The 24,524-nt window shown below is 33.1% G+C and overlaps 2 protein-coding genes and 1 long non-coding RNA gene across 3 annotated transcripts in view; 2 read left to right on the top strand and 1 right to left on the bottom strand.

Annotated features, from left to right (window-relative positions):
- Positions 1–4,396: 4,396 nt before the first annotated feature.
- LOC126978034 (uncharacterized) lies at positions 4,397–6,042 on the bottom strand. Its single transcript, XR_007732460.1, has 3 exons — positions 5,582–6,042; positions 5,277–5,449; positions 4,397–5,162 (listed from the first exon to the last, which is right to left on the bottom strand). It is a non-coding gene; the product is annotated as an uncharacterized LOC126978034 (long non-coding RNA).
- Positions 6,043–8,536: 2,494 nt separating this feature from the next.
- On the top strand, positions 8,537–11,103 carry LOC126978020 (60S ribosomal protein L12). Its single transcript, XM_050826755.1, has 4 exons — positions 8,537–8,704; positions 8,792–8,865; positions 9,875–10,055; positions 10,881–11,103. Exons 1-4 carry the CDS (start codon positions 8,668–8,670, stop codon positions 11,081–11,083), a joined length of 495 nt encoding a protein of 164 aa, XP_050682712.1. The 5' UTR covers positions 8,537–8,667; the 3' UTR covers positions 11,084–11,103.
- A 6,294-nt stretch (positions 11,104–17,397) lies between these two features.
- LOC126977972 (MAU2 chromatid cohesion factor homolog) overlaps positions 17,398–24,524 on the top strand; it is a 29,085-nt gene continuing 21,958 nt past the window's right edge. Inside the window, exons 1-3 of the mRNA XM_050826695.1 lie at positions 17,398–17,643; positions 17,828–18,007; positions 23,777–23,899. Of these exons, the coding sequence (XP_050682652.1) occupies positions 17,419–17,643; positions 17,828–18,007; positions 23,777–23,899 (528 nt within the window). The 5' untranslated portion in view covers positions 17,398–17,418. The remainder of the gene's footprint in view (positions 17,644–17,827; positions 18,008–23,776; positions 23,900–24,524) is intronic.

Genomic DNA, 24,524 nt, shown 5'->3' with positions numbered 1-24,524 from the left:
GTTATGGTCAGAAATATCGTAATTATGTAAAGAACCTATAGCGCCATCAATATTACTTATTATATGATCAATGCATGTGCTATTTCTCGTTGGTAGATTAATGTGTAATCTAAAGTTAAAGTTTTGCACGATTTGCTTTAACTGTTGAGAGATTTTATTACAATTCAGTGTATTAATATTAAAATCTCCTGATATAATAATTTTTTTATTCTTTTTACAGTATTTCTGAAGCACGGTTCTTAGTTTTTCAAAAAATATACTTACATCAGAATCAGGTGTCCTGTAGATACAAATGATAAACAAATTTTTGTCCACTATGTCTATCCCACAACATTCAAATGCTTTCGGTTCACACAAAGTATGTAGGTATTCTAAATTTTTTGATCCTATCCCTTGTGATGTTAATATACAAACACCACCCCTTCTTTTTATTCTACTGTAATTTGATGCTAACAGATACCCATTTAGTTTTATATTACTTTCATGCCCTTTTGGAATGAATGTTTCCGTGAAGCATAGTATGTCAATTTTATCTGTATTTTGCAGATCTTCAACCATGATTTCTATTAAGTCTTTCTTTGCTAGAAAGCCAGCAACATTTTGGTGAAGAACTTTACAAGTGCATGTTGAATTATTAATTTTTGGCACGAAAAAACAGTTTTTCCCCATTTTTGCTGTCATCAACTTTATTTGGTTTAAAATAAAAAGGAATTGTTCCCTTCTTTGGTGCATCCTGAGATGAATTTAAAGTTTGATCATTTTTTGAAGTTACGCCATGAGTCACATTCTTAAAATAATATGGTATCGTTCCTTTTAGTGTGGAACGATTTATGTGTCTTTGTTTTTTGAAATTCAAAAACCTTTTATTGTAGTCTATTTGGTCAATTACGAGATTTATTTTATGGCATATATTATAATACGGCGTGTTATTTCGATAAATGTTTTCATCGAGATTAAGAAACGTACAATTAGGAAACTTGTTACATATCAATCGCAACATGTCATTAAGTTTCAGTTCATTCAAATGCCTACTGAAAGTCACACTAGTTACAATAATATGGACTTGTGGTAGAGAATTTATTTTTGTATATAAGTCAGATGATATTTTAATTGGATCACAGTCATTTTCACCTACAGTTAATATTAATTTGTCGTTACAGGAAAAATCATACAACTCACAAGATTTGAGGATGTCCCCTGTCGTTGCATCGGGTTTGATGAACGCTTCAATTGTATATTTTTCATACGGATTAGTTCTTCTCGACTGAATGAGCGCTGAGGATAAATTTTTAGATTGTTGGCTTCCTATAATGTAAATTTTTCTTCCTGATTTTCTTTGAATATTGGTACTTTTTTGAGCGAGTTTTTTATTCAATTCAGAATTTAGTGGTACTGCTGGTGCATTTTCTAAATTAATTGGTATTTGTTCTATTGCTTTATGAGATATTATATTGTTCTGTATAGAGGATTTTACTGACGGTGTGCGTTTAGATTTCTTTGTTTTTGTTCGTATCGGTGTGGAGTTGATTGAAGAATTACCGTCGCTTAGCAATGTTTTAAGTAATTTTATTTGTTTTTCATTTTCTTCAATTAACTTTCTTTGTTTTGTGTTTTCTATATTTAGTTTGGCAATTTCTTCATGAGCACTTTCTAATTGCCCAGATAGGGTTGCTAAGTCCTGTTTAAGGTCTAAAACCTGTGAGCTTTCGACAGTACCAAGATCTGGTAAACTACATGTGCTGACATCTCTGAATGTTGAATTATGTAGGTCTTTCATTGAACTACAAAATGTTATATTTTCTAATGATTGATTATGTAGTGTGAGAGTATTCTTGCTGGATAAATTACTAATATTTGAAATGGTTTTATCTAACGAGATACTTTGTGTCAGCTGTTCAGTATTTGAAAGATTTTTTATTTCCTGTGTAGAGCTTTTCCTACATTTATGACATTTCCATTTGAGTCTCTTATCGGTCGACATTGAATTGTATCTTTTTAAAGTAATGCTAGCACATTTTAAGTCAAACGTGTTAATGCAATTAGTACATTCCAAATATTCTTTCACTTTTATAGTGTGTGTGCATGCTGCGCAGATATTCCTTCGTTTTGATCTGGTATACATCCTGCTATAATATTATTTACAATAGGAAAATATTATGATCTATGCTCAATCAATTATATGTAAAAGGACAATCAATTATTTACAAAAAAGCCTTAATAAAAATTAAAATACAAAATAAATTATGTACCTGTAAGGATTCAAATAAAATTCCAATGAAATAAACAACAATAAAATTAAAATTGGCCAAAACATATAAATAAAAACACGTTATATCTACAAAAATGAAAAAAAAAAAAAAAAAAAATAAAAAAAAAAAAAGAAAACAAGATTCGAACCGTAATCATCAACACGTTAGTCCGATGTCAAACAACAAAGCTATTCAATAATTAATAACCGGGTTGAAATGTGTGAAGTGACAAGCTACAAGCCCACGTCAAATATAGGCTCAGACGTCATAAAGATTAAGCACGGATTTTGAACTACCGACGCAAGTTATTTTACACCAACACAAATTTACTTAGTGTCTTTGAGCGCAAAAATCACAATGGTTGAATTTAGTTAAGTAATACCGTCACTGTTGATTTCACGTTGTAATGAATAGCCCTTGTGTTTGTTTAATTATTATGATAGTTATCAATATCACATTGTTGTAACAGTAATCTAATGAAACCCTAATGAAACGTCGAAGATTGCACTCGGAATTCAAAGGTATTTAGTGCCGGATGAAACGGTTAATTTCTGTGAAGTAACGCCTGTATTTGAAGTATCGATACTAAACTTCATTATAAAACTAATGTAATACAGACTTGATTTATAATTTTTACTTATCTTTTGACTTCAACTTTTACGGAGACAACCGCTCACTGACACCATGACACTCGAAACACAATATTGAAATATTAATACTAATATTACTCGATGAAATAAGGATTCTATAAACTGGATTGTCACACACTTTAAATTTAACTTCAAAATTTAGTATTTTACACCGTAAACATCCTCACACTACTCAAAATAATTAAATACAATTAAAGTGTTAGGGAGCACTCAAGAAACACGTCAAGTTTTGTCGAAACCCGTTGAAGTATTTTACCCGTTGAAGTAATAAAAGACGACGAAAACACCGTGGTGATAAAAAGGATATTAAGGAAAGTGATTGCAAATGTGTAGACATTAGTGACAAACAAATTCTTTCCAAAGTCGATTCCTGCAATAATTCTTCTATAGTAGTAGAGACCATACAAAAAAATAACACAGACACTCCACAACAGCCACAGCCCCCTGTTGCAAGGCTGTTATATAACTCATTAGATGCTGCTCCTTTTGTTGTACACATTCAGAAACAGTATTCATCTCCCGATGATAATGTTACTTTACATCCAGTTACATTTGGTCGTTTTCTCAAAAGAAATTCTATTAAAAATATTGTGAATGGAAGTTTAAAAAGGATAGGCCGGAATAGGTTATCTATTTCTTTTTCTAAGTACCAAGATGCAAATGACTTTGTTGAAAACAAAAATTTAGAAAATGAAAAATATAAGGCTTTTATTCCATCATTTTCTGTGAGTAGAATAGGAATAGTCAGAGGAGTACCAGCTGAGTGGTCTGAAGAGGAAATAAAAGATAATGTTTCTGTTCCTATTGGCTGTGGCCCAATCATAAAAATTAGGAGAATAAAACGAAAGATGATGATTGATGGACAAAACCATCTTAAATGTACTGAGTCTGTGGTATTTACTTTTGATGGGCAGTTTTTGCCTAAACGAGTATATATGTGCTACACTTCTCTTACAGTAGACTTGTATATATATCCTACTATTCAATGCTACAATTGTTGTCGGTTTGGTCATGTGAAATCTCAATGCAGATCTAAACCAAGATGTTTTAGATGTGGTCAAGGACATAGTGGTGACAACTGCTCTGTTCAAGATGATTTTATATCTTGTTGTTTATGTAAAGGTTCCCATATTGCAACTGATAAAAAATGTTTAGAATATGAAAGACAAAGAGCTATAAAGGAATCAATGGCTAAAAACTGTATTTCCTATTCAGAAGCTTCAAAGATACATCCGTCTGTTTATCGAATTTCATATGCAGATACATTACTCTCATCACCTAACATCACTCCTAATACTTTTCCAACCCAGCATCAACATTCAACACCTAAAGCTATAAACAATACTTCATATAAAAAAACTGTTTTTGTTAAACCAAAGCCTCCACCTACACTTAGCAAAGGATATGACAAATCTGCTCACCAAGAAATTTTAAGGATTTTAATATTCCCCAACCTTCTAATGGATGTGCATTAATTAACAAAGTAAATGAAAATCCTTTGGAATCCTCAGTAATTGATTTAATTATTTCTCTTATAAAATCTCTTAGTCAATCGAATGAATTTTCACCGTCCAACGCTGCCTTATTAGTTTCTGCAATTACTCAAATTTATAAACCAAATAATGGACAAAGTTCTTCAATGGAATTGTCAAAGCATCACTCCTAAAAAAAGTGATCTTATTTATTTATTAAATAAATATAAACCTTATATCTGTGCTCTTCAAGAGACATGGTTAAAACCAGGATCTTTATTTAAGATTCGTGGTTATTCATGTCTCAGAGAAGATCGTGTGGATGGGCATGGCGGAGCAGCCATGCTTGTGAAACACCCTCTTTCCTTTTCTCTCTTCTCTATTCCTTCTCACAGTAATGATTTTTCTATTATTGCTGCTTTAGTTGAAAATATCTGTTATGTATCTATTTATATACCTCATCCTTCTTCTGCAATCTTAAATGAAATTAAAGATATTATTTCCATTCTTCCGAAGCCTTTTATGATCCTTGGTGATTTTAACTGTCGCCATGAATCCTGGGGTTTCTTATCTTCTAATAGTTATGGTAACACATTAATAGATATATTTGATTCAGTGAATTTGTGTATATTAAATGATGGTCGTCCTACACGACGTTCTCATCCTGACGAGGGCCCAAGTGCTCCAGATTTAACAGTCACTACACCTAATCTTGCTTCTTCTTTGTCCTGGGATCCATTACGATGTACTTTTGGTAGTGATCACTTCCCACTATTATTATCATTTCCAACCTGCAATAATAACAATAAAGTATTACATAAAACTTATTCTCCTCGTTTAAAATATAAGCTTAATGATGTTGATTGGGATTTATATAAAGATCTAATAAAAAACAAAATTATTACACTTCCAAAAATTAATCCAGGTACAGAATCTCAGTGTGCAGATTCTTTAGCAAAAATCTTTATTGAGGTTGCCAATGAGATATTTCCAAGTAAAAATAGCTCTTTGGGTTTTATTCCTTCTCCTCCTTGGTGGGATAACGAATGTACTGAGGCAGTAAAGAGAAGAAAATATGCTGAAATTACATACTGTCAATGTTCCACTGATGAGAATTTTGCAATTCTTACAAAGAGTATGTCAGAAACTTCAAAATTTCTAAAGAAAAAGAAATTTGATGGCTGGAAAAATTTCTGCTATTCAATATCACCTGATGTCAAACCATCTCTTGTATGGCAAAATATAAGAAGGTTTAGATCTGCATACAAAGATTCATCTCCAAAATCAATCCCTTTTCATTTAGTTAATAGCTTTTTAGATAAATTGGCTCCACCTTTCGTTCCTGAAGACTTAATAATTGTTTACCCTGTAATAAATATAAATAATGATAACTGTTTTGGTTTAAACAGTATATTTTCTCTCACTGAACTAAAAGGTGTATTGTCTCATGTTAAGGATTCTGCTCCTGGGCTGGATGGTATTCCGTATTCCTTTATCTCTCATTTAGATGATGATGCTTTATTTTATTATTTATCTCTTATAAATTCCATAGTGACATCTGGTAACATCCCCTCCACGTGGAAACGTCAAGAAATAATTCCCTTACTGAAACCTAATAGGTGTTCTTCAGACCATTCTGCCTATCGCCCAATCGCACTTTCTTCTGTTTTGATGAAAATTACAGAACATCTTATAAAAAATCGTTTAAAATGGTTTCTTGAGCATAACGGTCTATTATGTGAATTCCAATTCGGCTTCAGACGTGGGAAAAGTACTATTGATAGCTTAAGTATATTCATTTCTGAAATTCAATTATCATTTTCAAATAATAAATCAGTAATAGCTGCGTTCTTAGATATAAATTGTGCCTATGATAATGTCGTAATAAGTATTTTAAAGAGTAAGCTTTTACAACTTAATATACCTCTGCTATTAACAAATTTTATCATAAACATGCTTTCCGAAAGATACATAACCCTGAAAGTAGATGACAGGAAGTCAATTACTCGACTTGTTTCAAAGGGCCTCCCCCAGGGATCAGTACTTAGCCCAATATTGTATAATATTTATACACACGATTTAAAATCATCACTTAATAGTGTAAATGTTCTTCAGTATGCTGATGATCTATTAATTTACTGTCGTGATATTTCTATTGAAAAAGCTAGTTCTTCTATAACACAACCGCTGATAAATTTAAAAACTTGGTTGGACTTAAACGGCCTTGATCTATCACCTGAAAAAAGTACAATAGTTTTATTCACGAGATCAAGAACTCCTCCTCCTATTTCTATATTTTATGAGGGTTATCAGATTCCAGTTAAAGATAATGTTAAGTTTTTGGGAATTGTCTTAGATTCGAAACTAACTGGTATCCCACATTGTGATTACCTAAATGCTAAATGTGAGCGTACTCTTAATATTTTAAGATGTCTGTCAGGTGTTTGGTGGGGTGCGCACCCTTTTTGCATGAAATTGTTATATAATGCTCTTATAAGAAGTATATTAGATTATGGTACATTCTTGCTGGAGCCTGGTAGTGTTAAGGCATTTAAAAAACTAGATCTCATACAGTCCAAAGCTTTACGAGTAGTTTCTGGTGCTATGCGGTCAAGTCCTATCAATGCTCTTCAAGTAGAATGTGGTGATCCTCCACTACATCTACGTCGTCAATATTTAGCAGACAAATTTATATTCCGATCTTTTCAGTTTCTTAACCACTCTCTTTATAACAAACTTCAGAAACTTTCTCATTATATAGATTCATCTGCATATTGGTCAAATAAAAAACCACCTTGTCTAATCAATAGTTTTAAGAAATTTATCAACATAAAAGCTCCTATTCATCGATCCATTAATTATCCTCTTTTCAGTACTAGCTTTGAAGCATTAATGTTGCTTCCAGAAATTAATTTTAACTCAGATTTAAATAAGCACGATATTAGTACAAATTTTTCGTTTAATCTTCTTAAAAATACTGTTTGGGTTGATTACCATCATATTTACACAGACGCGTCTAAACATTCCTCCTCGGATCCCGTTGGTGTAGGTGTCTATCACGCTCAATTTAAAATATCACAGAAAATTAAACTTCCTCCGGAAACATCGGTGTTTACTGGGGAATGTTATGGTATTTTTAAGGCTATTGAATATATTATTCTATTTAAACTTCCAAAAACAATAATTTTCTCTGATTCAAAAAGTGCCTTACAGTCTCTCAATAGGTTCCCATTTAAATCAAAAAACATTTCTTCTGTTGTCATAGAATTAAGAAATCTATTAAATAAATGCAATCACTTTGGTCTTTCTGTGTTGTTTGTAAGGATCCCCAGCCATAGCGACATTCCTGGTAATATAAAAGCAGACCAACTAGCTAATGAAGCCGTGGTCGATGGCGACATTTTCCCTTATAAAGTTTTTTGCCAGGATCTAGGTGCTCTTCCTATAGTTCACCTTCAGGATTGTTGGAATAGACTTTGGACTGAAACTGGTCAATCAAAAGGCAGGAAATATTTTAACCTTCAGCCACTTATTTCATTTAAACCATGGTTTTTCCGTGCCAAATGCAATAAGTTAGTATGTTCTTCTATCATAAGAATGCGTTTGGGTCATGTTTGCACTCCTGTTCATCTTAATAGATTAGGCATTGTATCTACTGACATGTGTGAATGTGAATCCGATAAATGTGATCTAGATCACATTTTCTTTTCATGTTCTCTATACGACCGCTCCTCATTCCTGAATGATCTAATATCTCTTAATGTTCCTTTTCCTACCTGTATATCCTGTCTAATTATGTATCCATGTAAATTTTATAAAATATTGTCATCTTTCATTCTTCAGAATCATATTAAAGTTTAAATATTTGTAATGTTGTGTAAGTAGCAAGTATATATGTATATTTATGAAATTTTTAATATCCGTTTCAATCCTCTTTCTACTTATCTGATCCTTTCCCGTGTTCCGTATCCTTTTTTAACTTAGTTTCCCAATCTTTTAATTTCCGTTATTGGCAAAAAGTAAACGCTATTGCCAAAAGAAGAAAAAAAAAAAAAATAAAAAAGATCCTTGCGGCTCGTTTATTGTAGGCTGTCAATTGTCACTTCCTAACGTCAGTCGTCTATTACTGTCAAATGTTATTCTGATTTACGTTGACTTAACACAGGTTTCATTCTACTTTCTTTATTTCTTTTACGGCGCGCTGTCAGCGTTAATAGGCGGTTGCCTTTTTAATCCAAAGTAATCTGCTTGGATTTTTGTGTTTTTACTAAACATTTAATTAATTAATATTCCATAATGCCGCCTAAATTCGATCCGAATGAAATTAAAATCGGTAAGGTTAAAAGTGTTGAAAAATAGTGATAATTATTTATACAGTTGTAACGTGAGGTGTCTTATGATTTCTATAAAAATATTTCAGTTAATTTGAGATGCATTGGTGGAGAAGTTGGAGCTACATCATCCTTGGCTCCTAAAATCGGTCCACTTGGTCTGGTAAGTATGTTGACTTAACCTAAAAAATACGCGTGGCAGTCAAACTTAGGTGATTCTAGTAAAAGTTTCAAAGTAGAGGCAGTATTAAAAAGGCAGTAAAAGTGCAGCACTAGTAATTTGTGTAATCGTCTCATGTGTGATCCTGGGGGGTGCCTCCCTACCAGGCGCGTCCTTCCGGGTGGCGGATGGAAGGAACCCGTGACTCAGGATAGTGGTTTCCCTGTCACGGCTACTCCGAATGCCCAATAAGGAGTCGCGGACCAGGCCATTGACTGCTTCGCCATGAAAAAACAGTGTTATCTATATTCTTAACATGTAAAATAAAAGAAGCTGTTCTTTTATTTTACATGTCATTATCAAAGTCTACCGTAATAATTTATTATCATATTTTTCATACTTATTATTTTGTAATTCTTGATTTGAAGTCTTCATTTTTTATTAAATGCTAGATGTACAATTTATCAATTCTTAAAATTATGATGTATTCATACAACCTCTTGCCAAGTAATGATGTACCTTAATCACACTTCTAATAAGCTTTTTAGAAATACAGGTAAAACTTTTTAATATGACACTACATAATTAGCTGATTATATTGACTAAAATTATATGCTCTCTCAACTCTCTTACTTCATATTGAATAAAGCCTAGAAGTGCACCTGTTGCTTACCACATTTACCTAATATATTAAATAATCACAACAGGCCACTAGGCAGACTGTGTTGAAAGCAAATTGATTTAAAATATCAAAATTAAGAAATCAAAGAGGTTCTGCAACCATACCTACCTATCTGAAAATAGTCTATGCTACTTTTGTGGTAATAGTGTTATATTGATATCCAATAATGGTGTATGTAATATGTATTGTAAAAAGTGATTGTCATTGAATGATTTTCAAGTAGATTTACATATTTTTGCTTAGAATTATCAGTGAGGAGTTTAATTTCATTAGATATTGATTGTACAATGATGGTGTCACAAACAAATATTAATTATTTTCTTTGTACAGTCTCCCAAAAAGGTTGGTGATGATATAGCAAAAGCAACTGGAGACTGGAAAGGTTTGAAGATCACAGTTCAACTTGTGGTACAAAACAGACAAGCACAAATCTCTGTGGTACCTTCTGCGGCTGCCCTGATCATCAGAGCCTTAAAGGAACCACCCCGTGACCGCAAGAAGCAAAAGAACAGTAAGTATATTAATAAACATATTCATGGGCACCCATACAGATATTTTTTAAACAAATAGCATAAGTAGTATTAAAAATGTAATAATTTTAATGTGGTATTCCTATCTACCATCAATTGGAATCGAGGGGTGAATAGGGTAAAAATTGGGATTTAAATAATTATGGTGATGACTCGGAAAATCTACTAACCATAGCCAAATTGGCATGAATTTGTTGTCCTAGATTTATATCAATTTTCATTGTCTTTGGTGTTTTATTGGTAGAAAATCAAACTATCTGTGAGGTTTGTTTTTAATATAATGTATGTAAAAAAATGTTTTAAGTTTTTAGTGTAAGTATTTATTAGTGCATAATATGCCTGTGCCATTGTAGCTTCCAAGTGATGGAGTGATTTCGGTGTATTATCATCAGCCATTTTGAAAATAGATCTTACATTTAAAATTTCCTATATGCTAATGACCCCCCCTATTTACATCATTTTGTACTTAAATAAGGATGACCTTTGATATGAAGAAGTATGTAAAACTGGGTACATAATTTAGTGTAGTCCTTACAAATCTTTACTTAATTGAGGCAATAATGATAAGTTTAACCCTAAGTTCAAGTATGTATTCACCCCAATATTATAGTTTTACTCATGCAAAAGATACCATCTCATTAATGGGTTGAAATAGAAATTACAAAAACAATCCATAGTTTAATCCCAAAAGCAGCAAAGGAAATACGGATTGAAATATCAATCTAAGAATGGGATTGAATAGGTGCCTGAAGAGTACATATTATGTTTTGTTTCAGTGGAAATAACTTTTACTTTTTTTTTTACAGTCAAACACAGTGGGAACATTACACTAGATGATGTGATTGGTATTGCCAAAGTGATGAGGCCGAGGTCCATGGCTAGATATCTTTCGGGCTCAGTAAAGGAGATCCTTGGAACAGCACAGTCAGTTGGCTGCACAGTTGACGGAAGACCTCCTCATGATCTTATTGATGATATCAACAGTGGTGCTTTAACTATTGATGAATAAATATATACTATAGAATTCTATTAATATGTATTATTTGTTTCATAGAGAACTATAAAGCTTCAAACTATCTGCTAAAACAGCCCAAGTGCTTTTTCAAATCACAACTGAGCTCTCTTAAACACACCACAAAGCTTATATTAGACCTTTCTATATAGCAGTGAATATAACAAGTAGGTAGGTAATAATATAATAGTAGTAATAGGAATAGTTTTTTTGGTACTATCCAGTAAATTTATGGAATAGTGATTCAGATTTTAAAAGGCGGGTAGAGACTACAGGGTATAACACATCACTCTACCTTGTATAAATAGGTACTTTAAATTTTAATATACTAACTGACCTGACAACCACTATTCCTGCGATACTCAAACTGTGGCCCATCTGTTGTATCTTCAAATTCTAATAATCTAACTATTTAAATTTCCAAGAGAATAATTGCGCGTTATTGTTTTTAGGAGTTCTCTTGACGAGTATTGAGGGTTCGTGTTTACGAAATAGGTACGAATCATCTACGTAACGGTATTTGATTTAGGTGAGTAAATGAGTGTATTGTACACTAGTAGACAAAAAATATCCCAACAAACCAGTAAATTAGTATCATACAAAATTAATATAGTCAGGAGTGTCTTCCAAATATAAACGTAGAATATCCGACGAAAATCGATTGATGTCGATAGAAGAATGGGAAACAATATTTTGTTGTGTCATATGAAAGCAGTAGGTACAGCAACTTATTTAATATGTCGTAAAAACATTATAATAAAAAAATATAATGTTGGTTGTCATTTTACCACGAAACAAGGTATTCAATGACAAATTTCCTCAAGGATCACATAATATAAGAAGTTATAAATTGGCTGTTTTGATAAGAACTTTGCATGGCAATTACGCAAGATGCAGCGGTAACTAAAGCATCGTATGAAATTTGTTATATTATTGGTAAATGTATTACCGACGCAGAAATTGTAAAATAATGTATCTTGAACGGTGAATGCTGCCGATGTACTGATTGATAAATTCAAGGTTCAGGAACAAAAAACAGATACTTTGAGAAATATAAAAAAAAAAGCTTTGAATCAGAGGATTCAACATGTGTTGACGTATTGAAGATATCGCCCAACAATGACCACTTGAAGAATTTCAAGTATTTTAGCTTAGCTTTTGGCTCTAGTACTAATAATTCTGTAACATCACAATGTTCAGTTTTTGTAAGATATACTGATATATATTTGATATACAAATAACAAAATATAATTTACGAAGATTTTTTGAAATTCCTACCAATGAAAGGCCAAACCAGAGGTACAGATTATATCGCTGTTATTGGCAGTTTTGTAGAATAGAATGAGATAAAAAATACTGCAAAATCATAAATGGTGTTGTCTTCTAGCTTTAATATGCGACTTAACAGGCTTAATCGAAGCTTGCGAGGTGAAAACAAAATAATTTCACAAATGGCAAATACAATAATATTTGCTTTCGAAGAAAAACTAAGAATTTATTACGAAGACATTCGAAACAAAATGCTGCAAAAATTTCCAACACTTTCAAGTGTTACACAAGACTGTTATGATATTTCCGAAGAAAACTATTTGATAATTTTAAATTATACATCTCTATTATCAGACGAATTTACGTCAGAATTTCTCAAGTCTTGAAACCCCCAAGTTTCAAGACTTGAGAAAAATTATAAATTTGATACTGCATACAGAAAAATCCTGATTATTTCACAAATGGCCTCGGTTTGATTGTAATTATGCAGACTTGTTTAACGAGTTATTTTTAAAGAGAGAACAAGAATAATACTACGCTGAATTTTGGAGAATAGTGCCCGATCAATTTAAGACAGTAAAAAAATGTGCTCAAATTCGCTAACGTTGTTTGTGTCGACATATCTCTGTGAATTATCTTAAATATGCAAAGAACGTTTAAGCCGACTAACGGATTCTCATCTCGATGACATATAAAGGGTAGCGGACAGCAATTAGAAACCAGATCTAGATAAAATAGTAAAAAAATCTTCCCAATATCATCGTTTTCACCAATATAATAAATAAGCAATTAAACATAATAGATTTTTTACTAATACATAAATAACAGATGTGATTTATGTAGGTAATGGCCCGCGCAACATAAGTAAAATCTGAATGTGGCCCAACAAAAAAAAAGTTTTAGTATCAAAGTTGAGAGTGTAACAAAAACCTATTAATTTCGTTTTTGATTAACGGCCGTTTTCAATAACGTATCTTTAGTTACGGATACATTGCTGTCACCATTTAATGACAAGATCTTATCTATAAGTTATGGAAAACGGCCGTAAGAGGAACATGCCACGTTTTTTTTCTGTAGACCTATAGAATTTAACATTTCCACCAGACATTATTTTGTTATATCTTAAAGGGCTTTATGAAAATAAGTGATGAGACGGGCAGGACGTTCAGCTAATAGTAATTGTTACGCCCAGCTCATTACAATGCAGTGCCACTCCGAATTCTTGAAAGTCTCAAAAATTCTGAGCGGCACTACAACTGCGCTCGTCACTTTGAGACATGGGATGTTATGGGCGCCGTTGTTGTACCCATAATCTAGCCGGAATCCTGTGCAATAAGGTGCAGTGGTTTTTAGATTATCGCGAACAGACAGAAGCGACGGAGGACTTTGTTTTATAATAAGTAGTGATTAGCTGATTTGACAGACGCTGTTCAGTCAATAGAAAACAAATTATGTAAGAATTGGGGAATAATCTACACTGGCCTTCAAAAGTAAGTATCACACTTTTAAAATTGGGATAACGTTCTAAGTTCACAAGATATACTTTCGAAATAAAAAGGACTCCAAAGAGAATTTAATTTTGTACATAAAACCTTTATAGTCGGTAACCTTCTTTTAAGAATTGGCTGAAAAAAAACTTCAAAAACAAAACCATTCCTTTTTCAAAGTGGACGTTTCCGAATTACAATTTTACCCTTCACATTTTACTTTCCGTTTTAAATTTTTTTCAAGATCGATGGGTCTTGTTTTAATATTTTATGCTAAAAAGCACATAACATTTATTTATCATGCCTCTTTCAGTTGAAGAATGTGCTAGGATCATGGCTTTTCTGGAACTAGACATCAGTATGCGTCGCACTGCAAGAATGGTGGGTGTGACGGTACGAACGGTCCAGAAGGTAAAGCGAAGGTACGAAGAGACTGGACACCATCTGAGGAGACCTTGTAATGGCAGACCCAGGTGAACCAGTGCCCGAGAAGATCGATATATTATTTCCACTGTGTTAAGAAATCGCCACCAAAATGCAGTTGAAGTTCAGCAACAGCTACTTCAGACCCGGAGGGACTACATTAGTGACAGTACAGTGAGAAGAAGACTTGCCGAAGCAAATTTGAAACCCCGAAGAGCAGCGAGTGGCCCAAAACTCGAGAGACAGCATCGAGTAGCGAGATTGCGATACGCCCGTGAACACATGCAGTGGGATGAAGAAGAATGGTCAAGAATTTTGTTTGCAGATGAGTCTCGATTCTCCGTTTACACTTCTGATGGAAGGCGAAGTGTTTACAGGCGACCTGGTGAGCGATACCTTCAAGCCTGCATCTCAGAAAGAGTCCAATACGGTGGAGGCAGAGTACATGTATGGGCTGGCATATCTTCAGAAGGTCGCACAAGCTAGTAGGCATAGAAAATGACACCCTCACTGGGCAAAGATATGCTCAAGAGATTCTCAATGAGTATGCAGGGCCGTATTTAGCAAATATGGGTGATGGATCGATGCTGATGCATGATTATGCCCGGCCACACACGGCTCATATCGTATATTCAGGAGGTCGGTATCAGCGTGATGGCTTGGCCATCAAGAAGTCCTGATCTCAACCCGATTGAACACGCCTGGGATGAGCTTGGGAGGCTAGTCAGAAATCGCAGACCACCACCTACTACCCTCAGGGCACTAAAGCTGGTAGAAGAATGGGAGAATATTCCCCAACATCGGCTCCGAAACCTAATGTTCAGTATGCCAAACCGGCTCGAAGCTGTAATCAGAGCTCGAGGAGGCAATACCAGTTATTAAAAATTAAATAATATGTAATATATTTTAGTTGATTTTTTTGCACTAATCTAAAAATGTCTATTTTCATTGTTTTATCTTTTTTAAGTTTAAAATGTTACTAATGTATAATTTTAGTTTCTAAGAATTAAAGCCTATAAAATTTGCAACAAAACGTTTTTAATCTTTAATCTCTACCTTCTATAGTTAAGAAAAAAAAATAATTTGAAAAGTGTGATACTTACTTTTGCAGGCCAGTGTAGATTCTAGTCTGAAGCCTTCGGAAATATGTAACCAATCAATGCTATCGCGGACTTTTCTGTAGACTTATAAAAGATACCTAAAAAATTGCATCATATATTATTTTGTATTAATCTCAAACAGCGTTTTCGTTGAAACCTCCCAGACCAGACCTATAAAACTTTAAAAGATACCTACACAATTGCATCATATATTATTTCGTTATATCTCAAAGAGCGTTTTCTTTGTTAGCTCACAGGTGGCTTATTTTTCCGACACCAACAAATATCGTTAATGTGTACATAAATGTTTACAAAACTTACCAAACTATATACCTACTTACAAAATTTTAGTAAGTTTATTAATTTGGCTTTTGCTTATTATTTGTCTATTTCAACAAATATTAAGGTAAAAGAAAAAATAATTGGAAACAAATTTGTAATGAATGACATTCGTATATTTTATATACATATTATTTGTATTTTTTAATGATGTCGTATAAATTATTATTGTAATTATTTGACGTGAAAAAGTGTATTTTGAAATACCTACTTTCAATAAACTGTTTTTGATTTTGATTTCAAACATTTTTGTATGGAACATTTTAGAATTATTTTTTCCATAAAGTTTTGGGTAAGGTTCTAACGTGAGCTTTAATCAATAGCTCCGTCTGGTTAATGAATATAATGGAAATGATATTCTTAAATAATTTTACAAAAAAGACCGCGAAAGCATTTATTATGTATCTTTAATGTGTAAGCCATTATCGCCCAGATCAAAAAAAACAATCAAAATTGATTATTTATTATAATGCACATTGGAGAGTTTCTAATTGATTCTTACAACAAAATAAACACTTTTATTGCTTCTGTTATTTAAAGTAGACAAACTTTGCCTTTCATGCTACATTATTCGGAGAAAATATTTTTAATAGTTAGGACGATGACCAACCGGTTGCCCGATACTATGGAGCGGCGCGGGCGTTCGGACTACTGATTATAGAGCTATATTAATAAGCTCGGGACAATATATTAAACGCATTGCATATTGTCACGGTAGATACAGGTATAGTATTTTCGTTGACTTATAGCGTTCACACGACGCGGACCTCGCGCTAGTCATAGCATAAAACAATAACAATGAGAATGTTGCCATAAAACAGACGTAGTTTTACCCAAGTTATATATATTATTTAACATACAACAGGTATTTATTGTTAGCATGATAGCAATATGTAATACAATAATTTTGCTTTATTCTATTTCACGTTTCCATTAGATCCAAAGATCATGCCTTTATCTCAAGCCCTGCCACTTACTAGCTTGGGCATATGTTGTGTCCAGCTTGATTTGCTGTTCACTGTAGTACATGTACTACAGTCTTTAGCACCAGCCAACAAACGAAAATGATAGATTGAAAAATATAGCTTGGGCATATGTTGTGTCCAGCTTGATCTGCTGTTCACTGTAGTACATGTACTACAGTCTTTAGCACCAGCCAACAAACGAAAATGATAGATTGAAAAATAATGTCATTTATATAAAATAGTAAACTCTACCTTAATTAATATATCACAGTAAGTATTTCCTTATGTATAGTATTCCCTTTTATAGCTTGCTAAAAAGAGTATAGAATGATTCCTCTGAATACCCAGCTTTCACAATCGGATTTATCCAATACTGAGTGTGGACAATTATTTTTTTGCGTCTCAAATATAGGATATAGCAAATATGACCTTCCCGCACTAAGTTATCGAGCATATGGCAATAACGGAACGATTTCGTCGGAAATATATGAAAACAGCACACGGTGTCGGCTATCGGTGGCGACTATCAGCGTTCGTTATGTGTGCGTTAAACATACATTAAAAAAACAATCGAATTGAGAACCTCCTCCTTTTTGAAGTTGGCAAACATTAGAGTATTTTCAATTATTTATGTATGTACTCATGTAAATATAAAAAAATATTAGTATTCTTTATTACTCTGTAGTCTATGAACTGTCAAAAGTCAACACTGTTTAGATTTTCTCTTCCCTCCAAGCAGAAATGTCAAAATGGCGTCAACGCAGGACGCTTGGTATATTTCCTTACTTGGTTTAGCTGAACATTTTCGCACATCAAATCCTCCTGACATAAAAAGTTGTATTCAGTGTCTTCAAGCTGTGTTTAATTTTAAACCACCTCAACGAGTCGAAGCCAGAACACATTTACAACTTGGGAATATCCTTTTGACACACACTAAAAACATCGACTTGGCGAGAAATCATTTGGAGCAAAGTGTAAGTTTATGCGAATTCCTTTGGATATTTTAATGAATTAAACATTTCGACAAGATATTTGATATAAACTCTACCTTATGACTGATTTATATAGTCATAAAAAGATCAATATAACTGTAAAAAGTTTGATACAAAATGTAAACAATGTTATGAAGTGGGTCAAGATTTATTATTTTTATTTCAGTGGTGTCTATCTCAAAGTATCAATGGGTTTGATGATGTCAAGTTTGAAGCAGCCAGTGTCCTCGCGGATCTTTTTGAACAGCAGGGTCAACCAACACATTCTAAACCAATACTACGAAAGGCTATTGAATTGTCACAACATAGTGTTTACTGGCACTGCAGGCTAATATTTCAACTCGCCGTAAGTTATTACTGGATATTATTTTTTGAATCATATATCTTTTAAATATTGAAATTCTTTTGTGTATACATTATTTTTGCACTGATAAGTTATTCAAAATAAAAAAATTTTCTTATGTATCATCCTACTCAAACTCATGGCATCACATGAGAGAGGAAATTTAACAATTGCATTTTGCAAAAAACTTTCAGCCTCACACATTTACATTTTGGAATCTTGTGTTTTCCTGACCCAATACAATAGATGTTCATCACATATTTTGACTGGTCCATGAGAGGCTGACTTTAACATTATATTCTAATAATCTTACATTAAATATTGACAATAATAATATATTTGCTTATGCGGGATGATTCAGATGCTCCTGCTCTGATATGGCATTGCAGGATATGGAACTCATCATCCATTCTATTTAGTGCCTATCAGTGGAAGACATATCATTAAATGAATACAATATATGTTAGGAAATCAGTACTGAATTTATAAAAAAAATATTTGAATTGTTTCAATTCAAGAAGAGAGACTAAACAGTATGTGCCTTGTAATAGATTAGCTAGGGTTAAGGGCTCCTTCGTAGGTCTTCTACAATTTTATAATAAAATACCAGACAGTATACCAGGACTCACTGAGTACAAATTAAAAAAAATATTAAAGATTCTTTGGCAATTAAGGCTTACTACAGTATATGAGATTAAATATAAGATAATTATGCATAATTCTTGATTAAAACCACCACAACAAAGTAACCACACATTTAAAAAATAAAATAAAATAGCCAGTATATCTGTAAATATAACCTCCCCTGACCCCCTTCTTTCTAAAAACTAGTAATTCATTAAAAAAAAATAAGTTTGGTAAAATTTGAGGATAAGTTAACATTTAGGTATATCATAATTAAAACTAAATTGATTTCATATGCATTTCATGCAATCTATGTACATATTTTAACTTTATTTTTTTTTAAAGAACCGTGTTGGTTTAACTATTTTCTTAAATTTGAAAAATCTGTCCAGCCATTAGGAGGAGTTCACTAACATACACTTGAGCAGGAGAATTATATTATATGGACGTAATTGAGAATCTAAACCAATCTCAAATTCACTGAAACAAACAAAAAGTCCCCAAAATCGGTCCAGCCGTTTAGGAGGTAGTTTAATTGGGAATCTAAACCATTCTTGAATCCACCCGAAGACACACATCAATCTCAAATTCACTGGAACACACAAAAATCTCATCAAAATCGGTCCAGCCGTTCAGGAGGTAGTTCAATTGTGAATCTAAACCATTCTCGAATCCACCTGAAGACACACAGAAAGTTTCAATAAAATCGGTCCAGCCGTCTAGGAGGAGTTCAGTGACATACACACGCACACAAGAATTATATATATAAAGATTTATATTTATATTCTTAGCATGAAACTAGCAAAAAAGTTCATTGTAATCTTTCTATTTCCGAGATGTCATAAAAATGTCAATGCATACAAAATGTATGAGAAAATTAATATTGCCTATAATAATATTGTTTCAATAATTTAATACTTATTATCCTATTCTGGACTAAGACAAATCCAAAAAATCAAGTATCATAAAAATTGGTCTGGCCATTGTGAAGTTGTAATAGGTGTAATTAACACGACTTTGTTTTAAATTAAATAAATTATAATATTATAAATGTAAATAAATTAAATTATTGCTTTTATCATATACAACCTAACTGGTCCAACCTAAATAACATAATTAATGTTTATGTTCTAACCTTACCTAAAGTCGTAAAGTAGTTTCGATTTATTAAAAAAAAACATATCACCTAATTAAATTAAAAAATTTCGTTATTCCTGAAGATAATTAATTAACCGTCAATAATTTTTAATTTTATCTTTGATCTTTATAAAAGTTTCGGTGAGTTTTTACTAAATTATTGAGTTCTATTCAGAAAAAAATTTCACAAAAACTATATATTTGCTCATAAATAGAAAAATAGTTACTTAAAAAAAGTGATTGGCTCTATGGAATGCACACCTCGTTTTATTCAAAATCGTGGCTCACAATATAAACTGACCCTTAAGCATTATTCGGAAAATTAGGTAAATCCGGAGTATCGAATCAAAAAGCAAGCTGTAAAGGTTGATGCATCCAATATACCATAATTTATATTTTTACAGTTAATTCTTTATTATTTTTTATGAAATCATTTATATTATTTAAACACAACTCATATATTGGATAGTACAAACTGATTCGTTATGTAGGTATATTACAGTCATTGTAAAATACTCTATTTGAATGAAAATAGTGGCTGTTGAGTTTCTTGTATGTTCTTCATATGAGGTTTATTTTTTACGAACATATGGTAGATTCAATAATTTAAAAGAAATATCTGTAGTGACGATTTAAAAGAGCTTTGTTTAAGCCTAATTGAATAGTTTGTCACGACCCATGACACAAATAAAAATGGCGTGCGTACAAAGCACACATGTCGGAAGTGAAACTTTGAAAAACTAATTTTGAAATCTCATTTATGTTAAGTATCCTAATCTGTTCTCTAAACCAAATGTTTTTGTCAATATTAGAAATTATTAGATGTTCTACTTACTCGCGGTCACGCGCTAAACCTGCACGATACATCGCTAGTAGGGAAGATGTTCTACTTTTACGCGGCCGCATGCTGATCCTGTACGATACAATTCTTATTAGCGAAGTTGTTCTACTTACTAGCGGTGCCACGTGCTTCATGCTACGTTCGCCCTTTCTCACTCTATCTAAATCGGTCTGATTTTTCCTCCCCCTCTTCTTGTATAAAAACGTGCCACATTTTCGTGACACTTTATTCCATTTCATCCGTAAAAAATTTACCCTTATACGCTTAAAGAAGTCTCACTTCAAAAATAATCCCAAATTGATTCCCTGCACGAGAACCTCGGATACGATATCCATATTGTTGAAATAATAATTTTGCGCGGCGACCATCTTCTCCCTTACTCTCTCTCAATCTTTCTCACTCGCTCTCACCCACCTCTCTCTCCATGGCACTGTGTGTGATGCGACGTTCGCTCTATCTCACTCTCTCTCTTTCTCACTCGCTTGCTCCCTTCTCTCGCTCCATAGCTATGTGCTTCATGCTACGTTCGGCCTTTTTCACTCTCTCTCTATCGGTCTCAACCACTCTCTTCCTCTTCTTCGACAAAAACGCTGCATATCTTCGTAACGCTAATATTATTATTATTGCGTTTTAATCTGTAAAACATTTACCCTTATGCGCCTAAAGAAGTTTCACTTCTAAAAGAATGCTGATCTTGTGGGCTCTCATTGCGCGTGGAACTCGCTTCTGGATGATCAAGGTGCTACACTGCCTCTTATTCCATGTTGCAACTAATACGTCATGCCGAAGGTAATATATTATAATATTCCTCCATTGCTACATATTTATGGCACATACTTTTGAATTGGCGCTCGTCCCTTACACTATGAAAGGGTGCTCTCATCTCCTTTCATGGAGTGTATTATTCACTGGCAGCATTTAGGTACCTAGATGAGAACTAACAACAATAATTATCGGAATGGTTATGTCAGTCTCTCAGCGTGTGCTCTTCCTTTAAGTTCCTCCTCTACTACCAAAGCCTGTATCAATATACTTGGTGTCACTATTTCGAGTGATGTTTAGTTCCGTGGTCACCGCACAAATTGGTCTTTAAACAGCATGGTTTACTCAGTAAGCCAAGACAGTACTTCACTACAAGACACCACCTGCAACTATATAAGGAACAAATTCATCCTAACATGGACTACTGTTCAAATCTCTGCGCTGGTGCTCCCCAGTATCAGCTTTTCCATTTGACTGGCAATCAATGCTTCGAATAATCGATGATCATAGCAAATCGACAAATGGGAGGCTCAGGATGCCGGCTAGATTGTGGGTGCCGTTCGCGGCACGTTCTGCTTCAGCAGTAATGTGTAAACAAATCAAATCAAACATATTTTATTTCTGACACTTGAAATATGTAATTTTTTTATACAGCTCATTCGGAAGGCAGTTTTCTTAGATATGAACGAGCAATAAATTCTAGCGTTGCTCTTTTCTAAACAGAATGGTATTACAAGTTCTTATTTTCAATTAAATTTACGAAGTTACCTAAAATACCTAAATGTCAAATACTAAATGCCTTACACGTGTCAGTCAAAAAAAATGTAAATTAATAAGTAGAAACAAAAGTTCTTGAGTTCATACATATTGTAGTACCTACTACATAGTAGATGCATTACATACAAGGCATTATGCGAGAATTTTATTAGCTATTATACGTAAAAACTATATAATAACGATATAATAGCTTTCATTAAAATATGTAATATAAAAACTTTAATAAAAAAAAAAAGAAGTAAAATTTCGGGTTGCAAGAACGAAAAAAAACATTGCGTTTCGATCTCAAGGGCGCCGTAGCTAATGAAATTACTGGGAAAATGAGACGCCTGATGTCTCGATGTGACGAGCACAATTGAAGAGCCGCTCAGAATTCTTGGGTTTTTCAAGAATCCTGATTGGCACTGCATTGTAAATAGGCAGAGTGTATCAATTACCATCAGCTGAAACGAATATCCACCTGCATATTGTTGATTTCTGGTATTCTATAACAGCGTGTTTTGCGAATTTGATTTAAACTCATATGTTATCTAATAAGTTGTGAAAAAGTCTTCGCTTAGAGTCTGTTTAAACTTTTAATAAAATATGTTTGACTGTAATATTTGTATCTATCTGCCTGGTTTACTAACACGATCAATCAAAAACGTTACATTTGAAAAAATAAACAAATGAGTAAAATGTTCGTACCAGCTATTTTTTATTTACTTATCGTTCAAGAAAAATATTCCGCAAATATAGGCCGTTTATGGAACAAATAAGAACAGTAAGAGTAGCATAATAGTTATTTATGCAACTGTTGTGTAATAAGGGGTATTAAAACATGAATGTGGGTTTAATTACTATCAATTACGTATTAAAACACTCGTGTGAAGTATCACATGAGTGTTTTAATACGTAAGTATCAACAGTTGCATACAAGACGGTATCTACACCCAGAATATGAATCCTCTAAAAGATTCTGAAACAGTTAGATTACTGCTAACATTAAAACAGCCAGTCCTAGTAGTAACCTAATATCATCCATTACTGATTATATACAAATAAACTAAGTATTAATGAAAGAATTGTTTATTTTTAGTAGTAATTTACATTTTGTGTAGTGCAATTATTAAAATTCACTTGAATATTGTTCGTTTGCAGCGTATAAATATTAGGCGGTGTGCTGTCAAAACTTGAATAGCTCATTTTTCAAGAAAAATGGCGGGGATTCGAATAACCTCCTTTTTTTTTACGGCGCTCGACGTTCTACCAGAACGCGCATGATGATAATGAACGTGTGGAACGCGCGTTAACGAAAATGTTCTTTTTTTGAAATTCATACAGATACTACGCATCGAGCAATAAGAATGTGGCTATCTGTAGAAACTCTTTGCGCATGAAGGGATCGAAAAAAAACAAAGGAGTGTTGTTTTGAAATTCTGTACAACATTACAACACTCGTTTGGATGATGTAATGGTTATTAGGACATTGGGTGTGTTAATGTTTGCAATAAGCTAACTGTTTCAGAATCTTTAATAGAGGATTTAAAGCATGGGTGTAGATAAAATAAATAAATACATTCATTATTTTAGTTATAATATCTAATGTTCATTATTTAAATTGTGTTTAATAGCAAATTTAAATTTTTCAGCAAATACACGCAACAGAGAGGGAATATGAGGTTGCATGTAGTTTACTTGGAGTCGGAGTAGATTATGCACAGATATCAAACGCGGCTTATACAAGGGTGCTATTTATATTGAGTAGGGTAATGGTATGTATCCAAGTATTGTAGAAACACCATCAACAAATTTAATTTTGAAAATATCTTCATCTAATATAATATAAAATTCTCGTGTCGCGGTGTTTGTTTCAAAACTGCTTGACAGATTTTTATAACATTGTATGTTTACGAGGGCGGGATACCTAGCCACTGCTATTTAAAAATTAAAAAAATATATATGTCAATTTTAAATTCGTATCTCTGGCCACCTGTGTACTAAATTTGAATTTGATGGCGTGAAAATTTTATTGATTTTTTGCCATTTGAAAATATATTCTTCAAAATGGATAAAATTGAACAAAGAGTGGTGATAAAGTTTCTTCATATGAAGGGGAAAGATATCAATGACGAGTTATAGAATGTTTTGGGTAAATATTCTCATTCTTATGCCACAGTAAAAGACTGGGTGGCTGAGTTTAAACGCGGTCGTACATGTGTCCAAGATGAAGCCCGCCCCGGACGTCCAAAAAACGTCACGACTCTGGAAATGGTCGTAAAAGTACATGATATGGTTTTAGCAGATCGACGATTGAACTTTTTTGAGTTAGCTGACACTACAGGTATCTCAAAAGAGCTGGTACATCCCTAAGTGAGGAATTAAATATGAAAATAGTTA

The sequence above is a fragment of the Leptidea sinapis genome, chromosome 46, assembly GCF_905404315.1.
Source record: "Leptidea sinapis chromosome 46, ilLepSina1.1, whole genome shotgun sequence".
Lineage (NCBI taxonomy): Eukaryota > Metazoa > Arthropoda > Insecta > Lepidoptera > Pieridae > Leptidea > Leptidea sinapis.
Note: the sequence above shows the minus strand (reverse complement) of the source record. Positions and strands in the feature narration are given on the sequence as shown.